The sequence below is a fragment of the Amblyomma americanum genome, chromosome 5 (genome assembly GCF_052857255.1).
Source record: "Amblyomma americanum isolate KBUSLIRL-KWMA chromosome 5, ASM5285725v1, whole genome shotgun sequence".
Lineage (NCBI taxonomy): Eukaryota > Metazoa > Arthropoda > Arachnida > Ixodida > Ixodidae > Amblyomma > Amblyomma americanum.
In genome coordinates, this window is record NC_135501.1 from 121,713,195 (window position 1) to 121,738,559 (window position 25,365).

General features: G+C 49.8%; 2 protein-coding genes across 6 annotated transcripts in view; one reads left to right on the forward strand and one right to left on the reverse strand.

Annotated features, from left to right (window-relative positions):
• LOC144132647 (monocarboxylate transporter 4-like) overlaps positions 1 to 25,365 on the reverse strand; it is an 88,842-nt gene that overhangs the window by 59,468 nt on the left and 4,009 nt on the right. For 2 of the 5 annotated variants that reach the window (XM_077665214.1, XM_077665211.1), the window contains exon 2: positions 15,267 to 15,540. The exons of 1 other annotated variant lie outside the window; for it this stretch is intronic. In XM_077665214.1, the coding sequence (XP_077521340.1) occupies positions 15,267 to 15,483 (217 nt within the window). In that variant the 5' untranslated portion in view covers positions 15,484 to 15,540. Of the gene's footprint in view, positions 1 to 15,266; positions 15,541 to 16,393; positions 16,508 to 25,365 lie in introns of all 5 variants that reach the window. 2 more of the 5 variants (XM_077665213.1, XM_077665212.1) reach the window with 2 other exon arrangements.
• On the forward strand, positions 3,222 to 10,344 carry LOC144132649 (uncharacterized). The gene has a single exon (XM_077665216.1). It carries the CDS (start codon positions 6,121 to 6,123, stop codon positions 6,877 to 6,879), a length of 759 nt encoding a protein of 252 aa, XP_077521342.1. The 5' UTR covers positions 3,222 to 6,120; the 3' UTR covers positions 6,880 to 10,344.

Genomic DNA, 25,365 nt, shown 5'->3' on the forward strand with positions numbered 1-25,365 from the left:
GCAGTGATGATTCGAATGATACTCGAGGACACTAAGCACAATTGTCAGCTGAAGGTTCAAAAAAGTTTTGTTTAGAATTTTTCAATTTTTACCTTAGTTCGAAAACTCATAAGGCCTGTAATAAATACAAAACATGCGAAATAAAATTTTAGTAATGTACGAATCTGCAACTTGAGATGGTGTGAAAACAACCGTAACATATTCAAAAGTGAAGTACGAAGTGAAGGACCGCGGGGAATGAAACTTCATGCTCATATTAGGTTTTACGTTACAAAAATTCAAGACTCTTGAATCTATTTCGTTCTCACCAACTCAAAGTGACCATAAAAGGACGTATGGCTGTTTATGGACTTTGCATAAGTGACCTAATGCGCCAGAAATAACACACTTCAAAGCCTCATGGCACTGCGGAAATTCACATTCCGGAACACAATACGACTTACTAACCTCTTTAAAACAAAAAAGAACAACAGAAATAACAATCCTTCCAACAGAATCATTAAATAAAGAACAAGATGGGCGATATTTGCATGCGGTATGCGACTGGTTTATCGAATTGGTCTGCTCTACACAAGTAGCTACGATCCGCAAACATAAATACATTGAAATATCTCAGTGTATGAATAGCGAGGATGCGCACTCTGTGATCATCACATCGTTGTATCATTCTAACACTTAGTCGAAGGAAATGTCTCTCTCCTCATTATAAACTCGCCACTGAAGAAGACAAAATGGGGAGGTGAATATAGACAACCACCTTCCGTAACATATGCAGCCGCATTCATCATTCCAGATACCAGACCACATGTCCCTGGTGCGGCGGTAAGCCTACAATATTCCACATATGGTGGAGCTGCGTGTTTAAACCATCCCACCTAACAACGTCACGCGAGCAGTTGGAAGCAGATGTAGTCAGAAAGGGTCCGGAGGACCAACGCCAGACCATCAGGCAGGTGTAGAAATCAGCGACAGCCACCGAAGTCCTGAACTGAGGAGTCCACCGATCTGACTCGTCGAACATTTAAAAAGAGCATAAAGTCTAATTCCTCTCTCTTCTGAATACGGTCAGCTCGAGCGTCAGGATCCTCTTCAATGGCCATGTTGGCGCTTTCGTGCCATCAGAATAGAAATATGTTCGAATTCCAATGGACGCTGGTAATGATGTTTTGTGTGAGGAAACTTACGGAGCCGGATAGCGCGCGTCCCCTTTTCCCTCTTTATTCGTCTACATTAAGTTTGCGCCCACAAAACATCGTGAGCCCTTTAGCATCACTTCATCGCAGCGACCCACCGGGTTTTCATGTAGTTGCTGCTTTCTTTCAATTTTGTAACGACAATACACTTTTTCCGTTATTGCTACGGGACACCTACTTGAGAGTGCCATGGAAGTGATAGGTGGAGCGAAAGGGCACCTAGAAGCCACACGGGCCATAGCCGTGCCAAAAGCAATCGCGACGCAAACGACATGAAAAACAAATTCTTTCCAATACAGAGCAGGGGATTTATAATTGGGGAGTTACTTGCACACTAACGCCGCAGTCTACCCCCGTGTCCTGCGTGAAGATAGTAAATTTGTAGTCCTGCAGAATGCTTCGAAAGCCGTAAGAGTCTGCAACAAGCATGTCGCCTGTTAGAGCGAAAAGCTTTACTCCTTCCATGCTGAGACTGGAGGTCATCTGTCTCTTGGACTTGACCTCTAACAGGAGGCGCGTCGCATCTGCAAATTAGCGCGTGGCAGGTCCCTCGATCTTCTTCATCGGCGCCGTAGCTGCGCTCTTGGCGGTCCACTCCGCCGCTGTGCTAGCTGCTCTGCCGCTCCTTCTCGCCAGTTGTCGCATGTGATGTGTCAGGTGATTCGCTCTTGCGCTTGAGTCACCTCGGCTGCTGCGCCGACCGCCGCTCTGGATGCTCGGTCATGCACTTGTGGTACGTGATGCATCACGTGATTTGTTCACGCCGAAGACTTGAAAACATAAAGATGAACCAAAGATAAACTGTCTATAACCATGCTTAACCTTAACAGTTTTCGCTCTTTATATCCTGCCTCTGGTGAGTTACGTCACAGGCACTTGTTTTATCAGCCTCGATGCTAAAGAGTGCTCAAGAAAAGCGGTAAATTCCCTCAGTAAAAGGTTTACATAGTAAAAACTTCACACAGTAAAAAACCTGGCTCACTCGCAGGCGTCAAAAAAATGCATTTTTTGCGCTACACAAACCGAAGAAAATTATAACTACCGCTATTTACAGCACCAAGATGGTGGGCATAGATCACACCTAAAAAAAAGAAGAAAAGGCCCTAAGACAAGAAAAGAAATGCATGTTTTGCAGAGGAGTGGCCGACATGGACCACATCATCAGAAAATGCGAAGAAGCTCCAGGAAAAAGCAAATATGAAGACGATGAAATTTGAAATGAAGAAATGTGAATCCCAGGCTCTAGGCTGCAAGAGGAACTGTCAACTGGCAGCTGCAGCATCAATTAAATTTAAGGGCTGGTCTTCTAGTGAATAAACCCCCTACTCCTCTCCCGGAGGCCGGCGTGCCGTGCCGGAGAGGGTAGTCAGGGGGGCCGGTTCAAACATCAAAAGTTAATCTGAATCTGAACGCTATTAACATTTAGGCGGCTTTTCGCAGCACAACAGCTCTGAAAAATTGATGATGGCCTAGCCCTGTTAGGCGAGGATATACGCAGCGTAAACGCGGCGACATCTGGCTCGGAAGAGTTAATATATGAAGTGCACGCAATCACTACATGCGAAGGGTGAGGGTTCGGGCTAGTGGGTAGTAAACATGACGATCCATAGCGCACACAATTGAGAGTGCCGAGGCGGGGAATCGAGCCAGGGCCTGCGGCGTTTAAGGTGGAGACGCTACCACTCCGCCACGACGGCTGAAGGTTTAACGGTGAATAAAGGCGCATGTAGTGAACATGACGATCCATAGAGCACACAACTGAGGGGACACAACACGAGCGCTCGTGTTCTGTCCCCTGAATTGTGTGCGCTATGGATCCTCATGTTCACTACATGCGCCTTTATTCACCGTTAAACCTTGAGCCGTCGTGGCAGAGTGGTAGCGTCTCCATCTTAAACGCCGAAGGCCCTGGCTCGATTCCCCGCCTCGGCACAAGTTTTTTTTATGCAGTGAGTGTGCGGGACGTTGACCACATGGTTGGCCACGTCGTCGTTCACTTGGTGCGACGCAGCTGCCGGCGCGCGGCGAGTCACGCGGTTGGTCACGTGGTGCGGCTTCCAGAGTATGCACAGACCAGCGAAACGCGCGCGCCGGCAGCGGCTGCGGCGTGCCAGCACCTTGAATCAAGGCCACATCCGCGTCCAGCTGACAGCGTTCCGTCATCGTGTCGTTGGTGTGGCAAAGAACGACACCCGCGTTCACTGTGCCCAGCACGGACGCCGGTATGCAGGGGCTGCCACAAAAACTGCCACTACGCGTCTGTCTGCATGTCAGGCCGGGTTGACATCGTTGAAGCATCAGGACCCGACAGCGAAGGTGGATTTCTCAGAACCATCTCATCCTGCGATACGTCGACATGGGAGACAGTTATCCCCGTACAAGGTCAGACTGCCAAATTCGAAATTGACACAGGTGCCGACAAATCTGTCCTGCCACCTGCGACTTTCAACATGCTCCCACATCAGCCTCCGTGGTCGTGTGCTCCTCTTCAGTTCTACGGTCCTGATGGGAGACCTCTCGCAGCCAAGGGTGTAGCGCGTTTTCAGCTCGCCTACCGTGAACATGAAACACTCGAAGACGTCTACGTGCTGGAAGGTGTCCACACTCCCTTACTCGGCAAGCCCGCCATCAGAGACTTTACAGGTGCTAACCTTCATCAGAGCGCCGTAGCAAAGCAGGTGAGCCAAAGAGACGAATTTCCTTCGTCGTTGCAAGGCCTCGGCAAGCTACTAAGAGAACACCACATTGGCCTGCGCGAAGTTACGAAACCATTTGCTTTGAGCACCCCTCGCCGCTTACGAATTCCGCTCTACACGAAAACAAGGCTGGAAATGCAGCGAATGAAAAATATTTGCGTCATTTCACCTGTTGTTGAGCCGACTGAATGGTGTGCACCAATGCTGGTAGTCTAAAAACCACATGGTGGTGTTGGAATTTGCGTCGACTTCATCGAGCTAAACCTTCAAGTCCTACGAGAGTGGCATCCGGTTCCCTCTGATAAGAATACACTCGCGGTGCTCCATGGAGCCAAGGTGTTTTCGAAGCTCGATGCCAATTCCGGGCTCTGGCAGATACCACTCAGTGAAGGTAGCAAGAAGCTCACTACATTCATCACTCCATTCGGGCCCGAAATTTTCCTTCAACAGGCTTAAATCTGGCATCGCGTCTGCTCCCGAGCACTTCCAGAAGCAGATCTCAAAGTTCTGGAAGGTGTCAACAGAGTTGTGTGTCATATGGATGACATCCTTATCTGGGGCTTAGACGAAACAGCACAGCGAGATGCTCCGCACTGTTCTTCAACGACTACCTGATGCAGGTGTCACACTAAACGAGAACAAGTGCCTGTTTAACGTCGACCAGCTCACGTTCCTGGTTCACAAGCTTGACCAGAAAGGAATCGAACTGGATGACAAAAAGGTTGTGGCCATCTTAAAGATGAACCTCTATGACGTGCTCTAACCGCTCGCTTGCTTGCGGTCAGAAAAGCAAGAATTTGTTTGGGACATTCTCAGCTGCAAGCGTTTGACAAGTGGAAGTGACTACTTTCGTCTCGCCCAGTACTAGTGGTGTACCACCCTGCAAAAGATATAAGTGCCTGTTTCGCGTCGACCAGCTCACGTTCCTGGGACACAAGCGTGACCAGCAAGGTATCAAACCAGACGACAAAAAGGTTGAGGCCATCTTAAACATGGACAGCCAGACCAACAGAAGCGAGCTGCAAAGGGTACTTGAGACGGCAAAGTATCTTTCTCGTTTTGTCCCTAACCTCTATGACGTGCTCTAACCGCTCGCTTGCTTGCTGTCAGAAAAGCAAGAATTTGTTTGGGACATTCCTCAGCAGCGAGCGTTTTACAAGTTGAAGCGACTACTTTCGTCTCTCCCAGCGCTAGGGGTGTACGACCCTGCAAAAGATACAGTAGTTAGTGCAGACGCTTCTTCCTATAGACTAGGGACGGTGATTCCACAGAAACAGACCAGTAGCAAGTTTTCGGTCATCGCTTATGCCTCCGGGCTTCTATCTGACACAGAGAAACGCTATGCACAAATAGAGAAAAAGGCTCTTGCCTTAATTTGGGCTTGCGGAAAGTTCAGCGACTATCTCGCCGGCAAGTCCTTCACACTCGAGACCGACTACAAGCCGCTGGTACCAATATTTATGTCAAAAAGTCTTGATGACCTTACACCCCGACTACAGAGGCTCAAAATGAGGATGATGTGGTACCAGTACGCGGTGGCGTACGCCCCAGGGAAAGACATCCTCTCCGCTTACACGATTTCCAGAGCGCCGCTTCAACAGACCGGTTACACCGAGCAAGAGGGCGATGTCGAAGCTTTCGTCCGCTGTGTGAGGACAACCCTTCACATCAAGCAGCACTGCCTTGAGTGGCTAAAAGAGTCTCAAACATCAGATCGCGTGTGCTTGTACCTTCAAGAACTCTGCGAGATAAACTGGCCTTCCAAACGGGATTTGCCCCTTGAGGTCAGGCCGTTCTACGATCATCGTGGCCAGCTCACCACATAAGACGGTCTGCTACTCTATGCAGCCCATGTTGTTCCACTATCCTGCAGGAACTAAATTTTGCGTCTTCTGCACGAAGGCTACTTCGGAATTACGAAGACGCAAGCTCGCGCCAAGGACACTGTTTGGTGGCTAACGGTGGCCAAAGGCATCACGACTGCAGTGAAAAACTGCTGAGACTGTATAAAAACAACCATAAACCAAAAAATTCCTATGCAAAGCACCGTGTTTCCGCCTCGACCATGGCAACGCGTTGCAATGGACTTGTTCTTTTTCAATAGCCATCGTTGGTAATTTTGACTGATCACTACTCCCGATATCCTGAATTTGTTCTTCTGGAAAAGAACTTTAGGCATAGTAATCACACACTGAAAATCAATTTTCGCTCTCCACGGTATCCAAGAGGTAATGGCCTCCGACAATGGTCCGCAGTTTTCGTCGTCCGACTTTACCAGGCTTGCTCTTGAATACCGCTTTACGCATGTCACCTCAAGCCCACACTACCACCAGAGCAACCGACTCGCCGAATCTGCAGTGAAAATAATCAAGTCTTCAGTGAAAAAGACTCAGGACCCGTACCTGACTTTTCTAGCCTACAGGTCAACACCACTCAAAAACGGTTACAGCCCCTCTGATTTACTGATGGGGAGGCGGTTGAGGACAAAGCTTCCCGTCACTTCCGGAATGCTGGTTCCCCGTTTGCCAGATGCCACCAAACACAGGAATTTTAAGGAAGAATACCGTGCGCAGCAGCGTCGAGACTACGACAGGCGGCATGGCGTGCGTCAGCATCCAATTCTTCTCGAGGGGAATGAAGTCTGTGTCACAGACGTGAAGAGGACAGGGAACTTGCAGAGGCCCGCAGACGAGCCTCGGTCCTATATCGTGGGCACTGGAGACGGCGCCGTGCGGCGCAATCGGACCAACCTTGTTCCTTTTCCCAAGTTTGGGAGAGGAGGTGGAGACAACGAGGCATCAGGAGGTGAAGACAGTGATGCATCTGTGTATTCAGATGCAGGGACCGACCTAGACGAGGCGTCTCTGGACGAAAGTTCGCTGGGAGAATCACACGCGACCTGTGTGGACGCCTCTTCCCACCATCACACCATGAGTGGACGCTGTGTAATTCGGCCTAAGAGACTCTCCTATGTTTCAGGGGAGATGTAGGCAGTAGCTACATGCAGTGGCTAGGCTTTCTGCTTGGATTGGCTTGGCTTGGCTGCGCTGCGCTCCTGCGCGCTCGCGCGAGGCTCGCGGCGGCTGGCACGTGTCAGGGGCTTGGGCTGGGATTCGCCTGGCTGGAATAAATCGGTCCGGTTGGCGTCTCAACGGTCGTGCTTTCCTCGACTCAACAGAAAGATTAAAGCAATGCCATCAGCTTTGGTATCTCCACCTTGTATGTAAGAGCCTTACCACGGCGACTTATCTAACTCTCCCACAATGCGGACAGGATGGACGCAAATATAAAGGGAAACATCCTCTCTTTGCAAGCTAATGATGGGCTGGTAATTCACCAGCTAGTCTCACAAGACCTTATTCTAAACATAGCTGAAAGACCGTAACTTACCTTCAGTTTACCTGGGTATACGTGAGGTGCGTTTCCGAAGTGAACGCGAAGAACTATCGGAAAATGGTCTGCCAGCCTCTTCCAGTTCAAAATTTGTCCCCCACACTGCATTTTGCATAGCAACTGCCGCGCATGCGTGAGTCGTTTATTCATCCATTTATTTGTGCTGCTACATCTCTTATTGCGCAGCATCAGCGTAAGATCAGCGCGTGCTGTGTATGAACGGCAGTCGGTTGACTCTGTGGTTGAACCCGTTTAAAGCGTCGGTCGTTACATATTTGCCTTTTTTCGCAGCACTACGGAAGCAACGAAAGGGAGTAGCTTGCGCAGTTTAGGAAATGATAGGTGTATTTTCCTCACAGCATATGAAAGCATCGGCGCTCGTTTGTCTTTTTGATCTGTGTTACTTCATGCGCGTCTTCTTGCGCTGGTAAAACATCATGAAAAACCACCTCGCCCGTCATTTGACGATGCGAAGCTGTCAGGAAAAAGCACCTCTCAAAGCTATCGCACTGCATACGCTTAGAAAACCACCTTCTATTGATAATATATAAATTTGCTTGTACTTCGTGCGAAAACACAATACGAAGCAGAGCATTGTCGACGTCTTGTTGGTCTTCGGTGAGGGAGTACAATCATGTGTGGTGCAGTGGAAACAAGAAAATGTAAAAAGCGAATTAACACCGCACATTCCGTGAAGCAAGCGAGGAGGGGCAGAAATTTAGAACTGGATGTAGCGGTACCAGACGGATTTCTCATGAGCCTCTGCGATGAATCTGGAAAGGCACCTCACCCTTTCTGCGCCACAAAAAAAAAAAATATTACTGAGGCAAAACGAACTTGCGGTCGAGTCTGCGCTGCAACTGAGCGAGCTATCCCACTTTTATAATGCATGCATGAAAAGACTTGTTTTGTTGTTTCTATGAATACAAACCGAAAGTTACTAGTGTAGCGTAAGAACTGTCACCGATTCTACTACCGGCATCCGCCGACACCACGCTTCGTCGCAAGACAAAGTTGCCCCGCTCTCTTGGTGCTGGCTATACCTGAATACACCGCAAGATCCGACACAGCGTCTCCGAGGACACATAATAAACGCACTCTTACAATTGGTGCAGGTGTCGGTTTCATCCTCTACCAACCTCTCTCCGGAGCCGTACGCTGCCCCCTCCGTCAAACATTCTAAATGAGAGTGCCTCAACACCGGCTGCCATTTCCACCATGGTCCTTTGTTCTGGCGTCATCCGGCAGCGTGACCCTTCCCTCTTCAGTGGCACAGCCGACCAAGATGTCTACGACTGACTGTCTGCGTACGAACGAGTCAGCAGATCCATCAAGTTGGATTACTACATCAGGCTGAGTAACTCCTTTCATAATACGAACGTCCCGTACCTCTGGTTTCGCAACCATGAGGCGGACCTACCGACTTGGCCCGTATTTAAGAAGAGTTTTGCGGAGATGTTCGGCAGCCCTGCATTGCGCAAACTCTGTACCGAACAACGTTTACGTGATCATGTTCAACACACCGAAGAGATCTTCACTGTTACACTGAGGACATCGTTGACCTCCGTAAACGTGTAAACCCCGCCATGCCCGAAGTGGACAAGTTTAATCACATCCTCAAATGCATTGCTGACGACACATTTTGAGATGCTCCTCGCGAAGAATCCTACCATCGTCAGTGAAGTCATTAATCTTTGCCAGAGCTACGACGAGCTCCGCAAGCAGCGCGCTTCTACACGGCGCTCTGGTGTCTCCGACGAGGCCCTCCCTACAGCGGCCCTCGGCGGTCCCACTCCTGAGGACCCCCCTCTGCTCCTCCAAATCAGCCTTCGTTCGTTAAGAGGTGTACTGCCAGCTATCCCTCATTTCACACTTTCAAGAACTCGTCCGCCATATTTCTGACTCATCCCCGTTTTTGGCTATGCCGTGCCGGGCCGGAACATGTCGCTGATGTGCTTCCGTCTAGCCCTGTACTCCCGCTTGTGCCAGCACCCCTGACGTATGCCTCAGCGGTGGCCAGGCCTCGACTTCAGCCACCACCTGATTCCCACTAGGCCGTTCCTTCTTTCCGTCCACCGCCGTGTGAGTCCCATCTCATGCTCCGTTCTCAAGAGCCCACCCGCGTCCTACGAACCCTTGGCATACTGCGGGCATCCGACCAACCTGCCACACCTGTGGTCTGCTCGGTCATGTCGCGCGGCTTTGCCACCAGCACCTTCCACACTCTCGACCTGATCTGCACTCCTACCCGTACGATGCCGAACCATTCTCACCGAGTAGGCCGCCCCGTCGCCGCTTCGTTTCCTTAGATCGCCAAATTTACACCACTCGCCGATCGCCTTCCCCTCGTCGCCGTCCCCCTTCGACGCTGCGCCGTTCTAACTCCGCCCTTGAGGGAAACTAACGTTCGGTTTCCGGGGGCAACAACAATGCTTCTTTCAAAGTCATCAAGTCCTCCGTGTCGTCCCGCTAATGTAATCGCAGCGTTCGTGAAAGGCGCCGCAGTTCTCGCTCTCGTCGACCCGGGCACTGCAGTATCCGTCACCAGTCAAGCCCTCCGCCGTCGGCTCCGCAAAGTGACGACCCCGCTTTCTGAGTTTTCGCTCCGTACCGCCTACTCGCAGCACGTTCGTCCCTCAGCCACGTGTATGGCCTGTGTATTCATTCAAGAAGTTTTGTACACCATCTAGTTGATTGTTCTGTCTCACTGCTCACACGACATTATCCTGGGATGCGACTTCCTTTCGACTCATCGTGCCATTATTGACTGCACCCGAGCGGAAATGGCTTATCGTCCGCTGTGTGAGGCGCCTTAGTGCGACATGCCTAGTTTTTGTCGCCGCTGATACTGACATTCCTCCATTCTTTGCTGCCCTCGTACAATTCTCTTTTTTAGGAGTCAGTCTTTCAAATATTTCTTCATGCCAACGGCAGCCGCGTCCTGCCATCTAACTTCTGTTTTTCTTTGCTGTTCTCACGATCCACAATGGACTAAGTGCAATTTACTTTTCGAACCCCTCTTCTTGCCCGTCAGCCGCGCTCCGAGGTGAATGCCCTGGGCGTATTGAAGAAATTGATTCCTGCCTTCCCTACCCTATTCTTCATAGCGCCGCTTCCTTTGAAGTCCACGTGCTCAGCTCCTGTGACGTTGCGACCAATCCTCCACCCCACAACGTATTCCAACGTGCCATTGACGCGCAGACCTTACGCCCGTGCTACGTGTTCAACTCGTTGCTCTATTGCAGAGCTTCCCTTCTCAATTCCTTCAATCCTCCTCAGACTGCCCGGGCCGCATGTCCGTCTTTTCGCGACCATTGATACCAGTACACACGCCCCTCTGCGCCAGGGCCCATATCGTGTGTCGGCTTCGAGCGCCGAGTGATTTCTGATCACGTGGACGACGTGCTGCGTCGGGGCGTCATACAGCCCTCCCATAGTCATTGGGAGTCTCCGGTTGTGTTGGTAAAAAAGAAAGACGGTCCCATCAGATTCTGTGTGGATATCCGCTGGCTCAACACCAACACGCGCTAGGACGTCTGACCTCTGCCACGCATCTATGACGCCCTGGATTGCTTGCAAGGAGCCGAGTATTTCTCCTCGCTGGATTTGCGCTCAGGTTATTGGCAAGTTCTCATGGCTGACGTTGATCGCTCAGAAACTGCCTTCATAGCATGTGATGTCTTATACGAGTTCAACGTCTCGCCGTTTGGCTTTTGGAGCGCCCCGGCAACGCCCCGACCACTATCCTCAGTTGACTCATATGGGAGGCTTGTCTTTGGTATCTCGATGACATCGTCGTCTTTTCTGCGGACTTCTCTCCTCATCTGCTCCGTCTAAACCACGTCCTCACTTGTCTCACTAAAATGGGCTTCAGCCGAGTTTGCAAAAGTGCCGCTTTCCTGCCCGACAACAAACCATTTAGACCCGTCGTTCCTAAGCACGGTATTCTTCCGGACACCACCAAACTTCAAGTAGTTGCCCAATAAACGAAGCCAACCCCACTGAAACAGCTCCGTAGCTTCGTTGGCCTAAGCTCGTAATTTCGCCGTTTCATCTTGAATTCCGCCTAGATCGTCGTCCCTGTGACCAAGCTCTTTGCGCCAGCTTCAACCTCTCCGCTTGTACGCCTACTTGCGATTGATGCCTTCTACATTTTGCGCCGCCTTTTGGTTTCGCCTCCTATCCTGCGCCACTTTCGCCCCACTGCGCCAACTGAAATTCACACTGACGCCAGTGGTATTAGACTAGCTGCCTTTATCACCGAATGCAAACTTGCTTTCCCTGAGTATGTGGCTGCCTATAACCGTACCTTAAGGAAAGCTGAGGCCGACTATTCTGTTACAGAAAGGGGATGTATGGCCTTTATTAAGGCCGTTGGCAAATTTCGTCCCCATGTCTACGGCCGGCCGTTCTTTATCATCTCTGACCACCATTCCCTGTGTTGGTTGGCCTCTCTCAAAGACGCGCCAGGCCGCCTCGCTCGCTGGGTTCTGCGACTGCAGTAGTATGATATTACCACACTGGCTTCAAACATAGTGATGCAGATGCTCTTTCCCGCTCACCGCTAGAGTATCTGCTTAAGACTTGTCCTCGCTTGCCACTGCAGACATGCCCTCAGGACAGTGGAAAGACCCTTAGATTGCTGCTCTTCAAGATTTTCTTTCGTGTCCCGCTACAGATCATTCGTCCCGTGCACTCCTCCATCAAGCCCGTCACTTTTCTGTTCGGTACGGCCTGCTTTATCGTCGCAGTTATCTGTTCGAAGGGCGCAAATGGCTCCTAGTCATCCCTCGTCAGCTACACACAGATATTTGCTCTGCTTTTCGTGCGGAACCTCAGTGTGCATACGGCGGCGTATTGAAAACCTACACGCGTCTTCATCTGCGGTTCTACTGGCGTGACATGTGCCGCTTTGTTTGCCACATTGTGCGGTTTTCTCCGTCCTGTTAACGGCGTAAAGCTCCTCCTCCCAACTCGCTTGCTTCATGGCAGCCGTTACCCTGTCCTTCCCCCCCGTTTGATCACGTTGGCATGGACCTCTACGGCACCCCTCCTCCCACTACCGCTGGTCACCGTTGAATTATCGTGGCCACAAATAATATCATCCGCTGTACTAAACGCCACCATTGTCGTCTGCCTCCGCCCGTGACGTCGCTTCCTTTCTTGTAAACAACCTGATTCTTCGTCATGGTGCTGCTCAAGTACTGCTCAGCGACCGTGGACGCGTATTCCTGTCATACGCTCTTGACGCCCCCCTCAAGGAATGCCGCATCGTCCACCGAACCGCTTTGTCTTACCACCCCAACACGAACGGCCTGACAGAGCTTTTTAACCGAACCCTCAGTAGCATGTTGGCTGTGTACGTCAATGCCGACCACTCTAACTGGGACCAGGTTTCTACCTCCGTCACCTACGCTTATAACAATGCAACGCAAACCACCACTGGATTCTCGCCCTTCTCTCTGCTGTACGGCCTCGAGCCCCCCTGCTCGATGGATACTCTTCTACGCTACCGCCCCGACTTTTTCGGGTCCGCGCCACTCTCCAACGCCACCCCGTACGCCGAAGAATGCCGTAAGCTCGGTCGCTCGTTTACCACGCAGAATCAGTGGCAGCAAAAACATGTCCGCGACACCTCCGAGGCCCCTACGTCCTATCCTCCCGACTCCCTTGTGTGGCTCTGGGGCCTCCCAGAACTCCCGGCCTTTCTCGGAAACTGCTTGCTCGCTATCATGGTACCTACGGGGTTCTCGAGCAAACCTCGCCTGTCAACTACATCGTTGAGCTCGCTGCACCCTCTGCGAACATGCGTCACCGTGGCCTCTTAACCGTCCACGTCAACCGACTGAAGCCGTATTACGACCCCTCTGCCTTTCTTTTCCATAAGTCTCCAGGATGGCTTATTTTCCCTGGGGGAGAGTGTAGTGTATCCACTGTCGCCGTTTCCGCTAGCGGCACGCATCAACACTATGCTTAACCTGAAGACAAAGAAGTTGCCCCGTTCTCTTGGTGCTGGCTACGCTTGCATGGGCTACAATATACGACATAGCGTCTATGAGTACGAAAACTTAAAGCGCCCCTACACTAGCAGAGAAAGTTTTTCGCGCTCTTTTTAATAATAATAATAATTGGTTTTGGGGGAAACGAAATGGTGCAGTATCTCTCTCATATATCAGCGGACACCTGAACCGCGCCGTAAGGAGAAGTATAAAGGATTGTGTGATGCGTGAAATACTCGCGCCATGGCCGTGCACGCGGCCAAGTGATCAGTGACCAAGCGAAACCTCGTCTCCAGGTCAACAATCCACCACGACCAGTGATACCGGAGGCTGGGCTGGACTACATGCAGAATGTTGCACTGTGCACAAAGTTTGCTGGTTCTCGGCTCAAACGTTTTGCTGGCAAAGGCGGCCGTGCTAGCTGCTACATCGCTGCCGAACCTCTGGTTTGCAGTTACTCTGTCGCGGCTTCCAGCTCCGAGTGAAACTGCGGCCTTAACAATTTCCGGCTCTTGTCACGCTCCTCTATCTTCGTATTATTTCGCGCAAATCCGTTTATTTCAACGGCAAGGATGTTAGGAGTGTACCCAGAAAGCCTCTGACTGCCTTGACAGAGTATACACACCTGCATACTGATAAAAAGGCTGAAACAGTCCACGGACGGAATGCCATCAACAACAAATGTACCATGTTGTACATAGCTCTACACTCCCTCAGTTCTGGAGAGAATAACGATGGTAACTGGTCAGGGTGATAACAAACTGATAACGATGAACGAAACATGAGAAATTGCATGAACACAGTATATTAAAAACAGAGAGTTCAAAAAAGCATAAAAATTCTTGAAGAACGTGCACAACACGCAAAACTACGTAATAAGCAGCTCAAGACTCACATTAAGCAGGGTTTGGAATAATATACCCAGGCATTTTACGGTCCTAGTCCGTGCGAAAAGTTGGAATATACCAGATGTTGTTGTTACGTGTTGAGTAATAATTAGTTTTTGGTTGTATGTTAGCTATAGTTGATCAAAGAAATTGTAGAGATTTTCTGTTCTCTTTCATAGCGTTTATTGAACAACTGATTGCGGAAATCATTGACTGGTATTATTTTAAGCTATGTAAAAAGAGAATAACTATGAGCCTTAAATGGGTCCATGTTCAGTAACCCAGCTTTGTTTGGCCATCTAGGTTTTCTTTGACCTCGTGTTTTACCATAAGTATCCACAAAATAAATTTGTGGGTTTAGAATGTACAGTGTCGATCTTATGTTTCTGTCTCTCGGCTCCGTTTTTAGTTTTTGAGCGCTATATTGCTGCGAAGAAGCTTTGGTTTTGAAAGTACACCTCTGTTTTCGCAAATTTTGAGCATCTAAAAACGCGCTGCTTCGCAGCTCAGATAGCCAAGCCGTTCAGAGCATCTCAAATTCTTGCAGTTGTACGTTCGATGGGCTCAGTTCCGAGACTTACTGAGACCTAAAACTATTTCCAGTGCACACGCACCGTCCAGGTTTAAATGTTAAATGCATTCCTGCAATAATACGGTCCAACAGTTGGAAAAAGATGTTTAGGTTTCAGTGTGGAAAATCTTAAAATACTTAGTCCTAATCATTATTCAGCATTTGCAACTTCAGTGGTTGAGTAGGGGTACTTTTTACTTATTCACTTATGTGTTGAAGGATGAATCAGGGCTATTTTCGAGGAAACGAGCGTTCTAAAATCAGCAGCACCCTTGAAAAAAAAATTCCAACAAATTTTTCCCCAAAAGCAGCTTCGAGAATTTTGACCGGCAGTATTGCAGTCACTTGGAAAGATTTTTTCGCATAATGCACGAGACTGCACTTCCTTATTTATTGTTACACCCTGTTTTCAAGCTTTAATAAGCAATTCTTAAACATGCAAGTAGAAACACAACCAAAATTGGTGCTGGAGAATAGAAATATTTGGCGTAATCAAACACTGAGCTGTTATTAGGACGGTCGTGTACCTGCTAAGGAACCTAGGCTTGCGCTAAGTACGAGAGGCCACGCCGCTTCCTCCCTGGTGACTCCGAAGCCGTGCACAATGCCGTAGAAAAGGACGCCTAGGGATTGCGGCGCTAGAAGGGCCACCGAGAAAAGCCAGCTCAGGAATCCCGCTGTGACCCAACTCCATCGTGAATCCACACCGAACAGTCGATCCTCCTTGAGGGCTGTTCGCTGCATGTGGTCTGTTGTCTGGCGTCAGGTAGGTCTGCGATGAACACCTCTGGAGGCTAGGCGCTAGGATGAAAGAAAGCAGTTGGCTGGCTCAGTGCATTTGATTTGCCTCTAAGACTGAATGTTCGTAACAGCTGCTAGTGTCTAGTTAACAGTATGCGAACTGAATTATGCAGTTAATGCTCCTTTCTACAATCTATTAGGACTGGCGCCAGCAGGTCTCAAGATTTGCAACCGAGACAGCAACTCTCGCCATGTGTTAGCGTGGTGTCATTACCGCGCTTCGCCCGGTCATGGCGTGGGACGAAACGGGAGCAGGATTCTGCGAAAATCCTCTTTCAGGAGTCCCCGACGCCGCCGCCGCCAACAAGCGGCCGCGGCCGTCTTCAAACCTTCCCCGGGCTCGCTAATGGCACAACCAATCTGGTTTCACGGGATCCGAACGAGCAAGAGCTCCAGCGTGGGAACAATACATTTGCGTAAGTCGCCAATGCAGCCGCAACCCTTCGTCCACAGGCTTCGCCGGCCTCGCTAATGCCACAACCACTTTGGCTTGTCTCCTGGCCTGATGCTTCGGCTTTGCACGTCTAGTTCTTCGAATGAAGAATAGGGGTCGCCGACCGTGGGAGTTCGGCGGGCCGGCTAACATCACCTACCGCGGCGCGGCCGGACTCTGATAGCGTCCCCCTCTCTCTCGGTCTCAACTTATGCCAGGGGCGTGTCCATGTGTGCGGAGGTATCCATTTGTGCGTGCGAGTGAATGTTTTCGGCCACTCCTACCACAGCGAGGGCGCCCCAACCTAGGGAATTTAGTGAAGAAGAAGTGTATAAAAATGGACGACGGGTGCAGTTGAAGCATCTCACTTCTGAACTCACATGCTTGTAAATATGTAATTAAAAACAAATCTTCTTATACCACTACCGAACTCCTTCACTCAGCGGCACTCCTGTCCGGGTTGGAGCGGGCATCGTCTTGACCAAGTTTGTGTCTGTAAAACTCTGGGTGCCGTAGAACGCCGTCCATAAAACTCTAGGTGCAAGAGAAGGAAAAGGTAGAGACAGTCGAGCGAGCAGCTCAACTCGTAGACGAATTCTTGACGCAGAGAAAGATGAATGCGCAGGAAAGACAGTCAGAAAAATGAACTTCCTCAAGAAAGTATTTTTCTTCAAGACGGCCGGCTCTAAATGGGAACGTGGGGCAGGGTGGAACGCCAAAAAATGTCCCCGAAAAGGCTCCAGGGAAGACCGGCCGCCAAACGAAGGATGAAGGGCAGGAAAAGGCGCGGAGAAAGGAGTTCGTGGCCAGGCAACCTTTGCGGTGTTACAACTGTCAAGAACATCGCGGCAAAATGTAGAAACTAGCGTATGGTGTTCTCGTACATAAATGGTAGTGATGAAAACCTAGAACTGCTTCGCCTCTACCTTCCTGAGTTGGAGGTAAATAGCGAGCCTTGTAAGGTGCTCAGGGACAGTGCGGCTACGATGGATGTAGTGCACCCATCCTATGTTACGCCTAAGGATTTCACGGGAGAAGTAACGTGGATTAAACAGGTGTTCGAGGAGCACAGTGTTTGCTTACCTATGGCAAGGGTTGAGAGTTCAGGTCTGTTTTTAAAACTGGTCACGGAAGCAGCTGTCTCGAAAACAGTTCCGCATGAAAATCCTAATCTGTTATCAAACGGGTCCGACCGGCTGTTCCGTGATCCAGGACAGCTCTTTGGAGAAGGAAAAGTACAGGCACTAACGCGCTATAAAACCCACCAGCTCACCAGGAAATGGGACAGGGAGAGAGTGAAATCGAAGCAGAACCTGAAATCATGGAGCCAAATATAGTGGCTGAGCAACGGGTCCAGGTTTTCCCTTGATCAAGCGACATAAACGCAGCTGTGGCGCCACGGGGACCGCAGGAAATAGAGCCCGCCGGAGCGTCGGTATTGGCTCCCACATCGCACAGCTTTGAGCGGCTTTTGGAGGTAGACAGAGAGATGCTAAAGGAAGAGCAAAAAAAACGACCCTAGTCTGAAGCACCTGCATGCTACCGCGGAAGAGGGCGTGGCAAGGCGTAATATCACGATACTTGAAAAAGGCGGAGTGCTGTACCGGCACTACAGAGATCGCAAAGGCAAGACGTTTTATCAGCTAGTAGTTCCGGAAAAATGCCGGGCTGACCTTCTGAGCTTGTGTTATGGGAACAGCTGGTCGGGACACTTCGGGATCAACAAAACGACACATCGACTTTTCATGGAGTACTACAGGCCAAGGTGCTTCAAAGACGTGGAGCGGTACGTGAAGTCTTGTGACGCATGTCAACGAGTCAGAAAACCAAGAGACAAATGGGAAGCTCCCGTGAAAATGGTCCACTGATCACGGAGCCTTTTCGGCGGTTAGTGATCGACACGGTAGGGCCCCTACCGCAGTCGAAATCAGGATACAGGTATCCCCTTGCCATGCTATGTCCAGCAACAAAATTCCCCGAAGCAGTCCCCCTCAATGAACTAAGCTCTTCAGAAATATTGGACGGTTTCCTCTGTACCTTTGCACGAATCGGTTTTCGCGCGGAGATTCAGGCCGATCATGGAACCGTGCTTACCAGCGCCTTAACAACCAGCTTTTTGAAGAGGCGCGATATCAAGCTACTACACAGTTCTCTGTATCATCCCCAGTCGAAGAGTGTCGAAAAATGCACTCCGGGCTCATAACGGTTCTGCGCGCAGTGTGCTATGACGAAAAAAAGACTGGGAGAGCTGCTTGCCGGCAACGTGTTCGCGCTCAGAACGGTTCCCCATGAAGCGACCGAATTCACCCCGGCTGAATTTGTGTATGGGAGAGCTGTCACATGTAATAATAAGTCTAAAATAAAATTATGAAGCAAAGAGGAGTGAAAAAGATGAAGAGGTTGGCGATAAGGATGACGTGGATTAACCGAAGGCTAGAGAAGATGAAGAAGCATTCTGTGAGGTGAAGAGAGATGATTGATGGAGAAGAGAAGAAGACGATGACAAGGCTTACGTGGACTAACGCCAAGGCTATAAAAGGGCGAGGGAGAGCGAGACATGGAGGGGAAGACCACAGAAGCAGAGGCTCCAGCGGGTCAGGCACGCTTCGGCTGGAAGAGAGCGGCGCCGGCTACTGCGCCGGTGAGCTCGCGTTCTACGGCTTCGCATCGTGGACTTTCTGCCGTTCCTGAGAACGTTCCGGGGAGTTAACTGAGGACACTACCACCTGCTACGGTCAGGGGTGTCTCCAGCGCTGCTGCCACCCATCCGGGTGGTGCCCCAACGCCAACAACACCGGCATCACCTCCACGGGTGCTTGCACGACGCAGCCAGCGACGCCAGCTGCAGCAAGTCGAACGGCATCTCGACGTCGGCTACTGGACCCATACAACCCCGCAGTCGCACCGAACCAACCGTGAGCACGAACGCCGACCACGAATAGGAGAACGCTAGTAGCAGACGCTGGTAGCAGTGTGCCAGGGTCGTGCGTGTTTATAGTCTTTGTGTCTTTTGTTAGTTTGTTATTTATTTTTGTATGCTAGTGTGCGTGTCACTTAGCGTGTATTAAATGTGCGTCTGTGTGGGTACACCTGTCACCTAGTCCATTCTTTCGGTCCGAGCGTTCTCTGGGGAGATCCGTGACAAAGTTAAGTGGCGAGCCTCCTTGGATTCATTTCCTTGTTTCTTTCGTGCTTTCTCTGATCTTTCCGATCTCTCGACGGCATAAAGTATGGATTTGGCAAGAAAGTTAGCACTGGCGCTCAAGCTAGTGTTAAGCAAGGAAGAGTCGATGCGCCTCTATGGCAAGGAATAATAATAATAATAATTGGTTTTTGGTGGAAAGGAAATGGCGCAGTATCTGTCTCATATATCGTTGGACACCTGAACCGCGCCGTAAGGGAAGGGATAAAGGAGGGAGTGAAAGAAGCGAGGAACAAATAGGTCCGTAGTGGAGGGCTCCGGAATAATTTCGACCACCTGGGGATCTTTAACGTGCACTGACATCGCACAGCACACGGGCGCCTAGAAAGAGGCAGAGAGAGGAAAATGCGCAAGCACGCGCAGACGCTCGTGAAGCAGAAGAGCGCAAGGATAAAACAGCTCGCGAAGCAAATGAGAGAGCTCGCGAAGCAGATAAAAGAGCTCGCGAGGAAGAACAGTGAGAGGCTACAAGAGCTCGCGAGGCAGAAGGACAGGAGGTAAGAAGGATAGAGCGGGAAAAGGTGTTTCTTTTCTGGAAACAAGCGCATGTCGCGGGAGGATATGAGGAGATCACGGGCAATGATCAGCGTTCCTTAGCGGGTATTGAATTTTCTAGACCGGCTAGAGTCTGTCCAAGAAAGCTGATGGCTCCTTTTGCTGCAAAAGAGATGACCTGGACACATATCAGCAACAATTCTAGCGGATAGCTTCGGGGCAAGGCTGGGAACGCAGTGAATGAGCCACGTCATTGAGCATGTGTCGAGTCGGTGAGGCACTTAATGTGTTTGGGAGGATGCCTGCTGCTGATTCCATGGACTACGAAAAAGTCAAAAAGGCACACTTCCAAAAATTTAGGCTTACGGCAGATGGTTTTCGTGAGAGATTTCGCACCTCGAAACCTGAGGATTCTGACACCGCTAAGTCGTTTTCCTGCAGGCTGACCAACTATTTTGATAGGTGGCTTGATATATCAAACACAGAAAAGAGTTTTGAAGGGGTACATGAAAAGCTTGTCACCGACCATTTTTTAGCGTGTTGCAGCTCAAAGCTAGCGCTATCCCTGAAAGTTGTGTTCACTACAAGGGTTTGCCGCCAGTGCATACCAATTTCTCGAGGCTCAAGGGCTGTGAAATATGAGTAAGGCAAGGGAGGAACCACAAAAGGCCCCAGAGACAGACGTGACAAAACCAAGAGCATATGGTGGTGCATCTAAGGCGCCAATAAGGTGTTTTCTCGGCTGCAAGGTAGGACACCGTGCAGTTGACTGTCGGACTAGTAGCGTTGCCCAAAAGACACAGGTTGTGTGTCATGGTTGTAAGAGGAGGGGTCATACTCTGGATGAGTGCCGTTACAGAACGCAGGACCGAAGTGCATGCGTTGTCGACTCTCGGGCAGAGCTTTTTACACCTCCTGAAGTTCAACACCTGAAAGGAGAGCAAACGCCGCTGGGAAATGAGGCGGTGAGTGGAACACCCAAGTCGAAAGCAGCAATGCCGGTGGTGGTTGGGCAAATAGGCGACCATCCGATATTGGTTCTTATAGACAGCGTAACCAACACAGTTTTGGTTCGGAGAAGCCTGTTGAAGGACGAGGATTTTACAGGGGAAGCGTCGTCCGTCACCCTTGTAGATAGCACAGTAAGGTACCTTCCCGAACCCAGGATTCTAGTATCCATGCCATATTATATTGGACAGGTAGTGCAAAATGTGCAAAGCAACCCATCTACGGTCTCATCTTGAGAAACATTACAGGTGCAAGAAGTGTCGAGGACCCCGATCCCGAGTAGAGGATGACTGACGTTGAAGAACACCCAAAGGAGGAAAGGCCCACGACAGCTCAGACGGGTGCAGTCAGTTTCTCGTCGGCAGTGGAGACAAGAGGTCAAGCGACAGCCCGAGCAACGCAGCGTCCGCTCTCTACTCCCGTTGCGATGCGCCTGAGCGTAACGCCGGGCGAAATTGCAATTAGGCAAAGAGAAGACCCGAGCTTGAAGGCCTGCTTCGAAAGAGTCGGGCAAAAAATGAAAAGAACGAAGAGTCGTCCGTCATTTCAGTATCATTTGGTAAACGATCTTCTGTACAGGGAATGCATATTAAGCTCAGGAAGGCGTGTCCAACAGCTGGTGTTACCGAAACAAATGAGAGAGATCGTGTTACGCTTAGGGCATGACGCCATTATGGCTGGACACCAGGGTGTTCAAAAAACGGTGTCTAGGATCACCGAGGAGTTCTGGCCAGGCGTCCAGAGTAACGTTAAACGCTTGGTTTCCTCATGTGACGTGTGCCAGCGCACAGTTCCGATGGGAAGAGTTGGTCCCGTACCTTTGGGCAAGATGCCTCAAAATTCTACCCCGGTGAATACGACCCTGCATGTACATTATGTGGTGATTTAGCCACTATGACCACCTATTGTGGAATTGTAAAGAGGAACCGCCCCCGAAATCTCTAATACAGGTTCCTACTCCCGAGCTGTGGGAGGCCGTGTTGGTCAGCTCAGACTTGGGAGTTCAAACCCGGGTCATTGAATGGGCTACCCAGGTCGCTGTCAGCCGTGGACGGATAGCCACCTAGCACGGATCGCCTGCATTCTGCCTTTTCTGACGAATTAAATGTTTTCCAATCCAAATTGGACAAGATGCCAGCCATGGACTTACTGTTTCAAAGAGTGGCTATTGACATTGTGGGGCCTATCTCTCCAGTTTCCACAAGAGGCAAAAAATATGTGCTTACTCTGGTTGACGTGGCCAGTCGTTATTCTGACGCTATTCCATTGAAGGCTGTTGACAGTATCCAAGTGGCAGAGGGTCTTGTTGAGATGTTCTCGCGTTATGGGCTCCCGAGGGAAGTTTTGAGTTACCGGGGCTCAAATTTCACATCGGAACAAATGAAGGAGGTTAACCGCCTTTTGTTAGTAAGGCAGTTACTGACAACACCTTACCATCCCATGTGTAATGGGCTTGTAGAGCGGTTATACGGCATCCTCAAAAATATGATCAAGGAAATGTTCCAGGAGAGACCTACTGATTGGGATAGATATCTACCAGCTCATTTTTTGCTTACCGCGAAGCACCGCAAACGAGTCTTGGTTTCTCGCCCTTCGCGATGTTGTATGAGAGAACCGTAAGAGGACCACTTACAATACTCAAGGAGCTGAGGGCTAATAAGGAGATTGCATCAGATCTCAAGACAACTTACACATACGTTCATGAGTTGCGGGACAAGTTGGAAAAAACATGCAGGCTTGCCCATCAAGGCCTGGAAAGGGCGTGCGAACGCTATAAGGGCTACGATGACAAGAACGCCACTCATAGAAATCTGAATCCGGTCAACAGTGTTCTTATCCTGCTACCCACAGATCATAATAAGTTACTGACGCAGTTAAAGGGCCCTTACCTTGTGACGCAGAAGAAAAATGACATGGAATATGAGTGTTTGATAAATAACACCAAGAAAAAAAATTTCTCCATGCAAACATGTTGAAAAAGTACGAAGAAAGAGTTCCCATAGAGTGCGCCCCCAAGGTACCATGCTCGGTAGTAGCCGAGGAGACAGATGATGTTGTCGAGGTGCCCAGGTGCAGTGGGAAGAAAACTCTAGGATGGGATAAGCTGCTAATAAACCCCAATTTGAATGAAGACCGAAAACCACAGATAAAGGCCATAGTCCAAAGCAAAGGAGATGTGTTTTCGGGTGTGCCGGGCAAAACGAATGTCATATGTTGCAAACTACATCTCTCTACAAATAGACCAATAAGCGTGAAGCAATATCCACTACCTTTAGTAGTTCAAGAATCAATTGAAAATGAAGTGCGGGATATGTTGGAGTTTTGGTGTGATTGAGAGGTCATCGTCAGCATACAATGCGCCTCTCGTGGTTGTCAAAACCCCGATGGTACTAACCGACTGTGTGTAGATTTTCGTCTGCTAAATGAAATCATAGTACCCGATGCCGAACCTATACCATGAGCGGACGTCGTGTTCGCTAAGGTGGCTCACAAGAGGTTTTTTTCTAAATTTGGCTTAGCTAAATGGTATCGGCAAGTACCAAAGGATAATTCGTCTAAAGAGAAGACTGCCTTTTTGTGCTCGGCGGGTTTATTCCAGTTTCAACTCATGCCCTTTGGTTTGAAGACAGCATCTGCAATGTTCACGAAGCTGATGAGGAAGGTTTTGGATGGCATCCAAAGTGTAAACACTATACTGATGACATACCTGTGGCAACAGATACGTGGAAACAGCATGTAATTACGCTGGGAAAACTATTTGATAGAATTCAGCAAGCCAGGTTGACCATAAAGCCGGCAAAATTTGAGGTGGGCTTTGAAGTCATTTCTTTTCTTGGACACAAGCTGGGGATGGGGCGAAAGGAGACATCTTGATCAAAATACAGCAGGCCCAGACACCGACGACGAATAAGGAGGTACAGTCGTTCCTGGCTTTAACGGGATACTACAGGGACTTTATTCCAGATTATTCTCACATAGCCCATCCGCTTGTCGAACTCAATAAGACGTGGCAAGCAATAACCTGAATTGGACTGCTGAGCATGAAAATTCATTTGTGATGTTAAAATGGCATATGGCGAAACCGCCCGTTCTGCTTGCTCCGAATCTGAATAAACAGTTTGTGCTTCGCACTGATGCATCAGACCGAGCTTAAGGAGCCGTTCTATTGCAAGAAGAGAATCGCGTGCTACATCCCGTAATATTTGCAAGCAAGAGATTATCGGCTAGTGAACGCAACTACTCCACTGTTGAAAAAGAATGTTTGGCGGTTTTGTAGGCAGTAAATAAATTCCACATTTATTTTTATGGGAGACATTTCAGAATTCAAACGGATCATCAGCCGCTTGAATACTTAACGAAGGCCAAAATGAACAATACTAAAGTCATGAGCTAGAGTTTGATTTTGCAAGAATACTCCTTTCAGGTGCAATATATTAAAGGCAGAGTTAACGTTGGATCTGACTGCATGAGTAGAGCCAATTTGACAGCTCTTGGTATCTATGGGATGTATCTTGTTGTTGTTGCTGTGCTAATGTATCTCTGGGATTTATCTTGTTGTTGTTGCTGTTGTTGGTGTTATGTGATTATACAAAAGAGTGTGTTGTGGACATCGACATGCTTATTAAGGACTCCGTACGGTCAACGGCCGTGGCGTGTTAATGTTCCGAAAATGCAGTTTGGTGTGCTGTGTTAGTGGTGTGCTTTTGGTGTGGGCTGGACATCGTCGGTGTCTTGTGTGCCGGGTCCACAATCCCTGCAGAAGATAGTCGGTAGGCTGGATGGTCTGAAAATGAGGATGAAGTGAGCAGTTTTTAATTGAAAAACTCTTGAGACACAGGGCCCTTGTCACATATAAAAGAGAGTCTAAAATAAAACATGAAGGAAAGAAGGGTGAAGAAGACGAAGAGGTTGGTGATAAGGATGACGTGGATTAACCGAAGGCTAAAGACGATGAAGAAGAAGCATTCGGGGAGGTGAAGAGAGATGATTGGTGGAGAAGAGAAGAAGGAGAAGACGACGACAAGGCTTACATGGACTAACGCCAATGCTATAAAAGGGCAAGGGAGAGCGAGGCACGGGGGGAAGAACAGAGAAGCGGAGGCTCCGGCGGGACAGGGACGCTTCGCCTGGAAGAGAGCGACGCCGGCTACTGCTCTGGTGAGCTCGCGTTCTACGGCTTCGCATCGTGGACTTCTTGGCGTTCCTGAGCCCGTTTCGGGGAGTTAGCTGAGGACGCTACTACCTCCTACGGCCAGGGGTGTCTCCAGCGCTGTTGCGCCCATCCGGGTGGTGCCCCCAACTCCAACAACACCGCCAACACCGGCATCACCTCCACGGGCGCTTGGACCGGGCGCTTGTACGACGCAGCCAGCGACACCGCCAGCGACGCTGCCAGCGACGCGAGCCGCAGCACGTCGAACGGCATCTCGACGCCGGCTACTGGACCCATACAACGCCGCAGCCGCACCGAACCAACCGTGAGCACGAACGTCGACCGCTAACAGTAGGACGCTAGTAGTAGACGCTGGTTGCAGTTTTGCCGGGTAGTGTGTTTTTTAAAATCTTTGTGTCTTGTGTTAGTTTGCTGGTAAGTTTTGTGTGCTAGTGTGTGTCATGTAGGGTGTATTAAATGTGCGTCTTCGTGGGTACACCTGCCACCTAGTCCATTCTTTCGGTCCGAGTGTTG

What these genes read in the sequence shown, in the direction of transcription:
- LOC144132649 (XM_077665216.1), top strand. Translation starts at nt 6,121, where the DNA reads ATGGCCTCCGACAATGGTCCGCAGTTTTCGTCGTCCGACTTTACCAGG.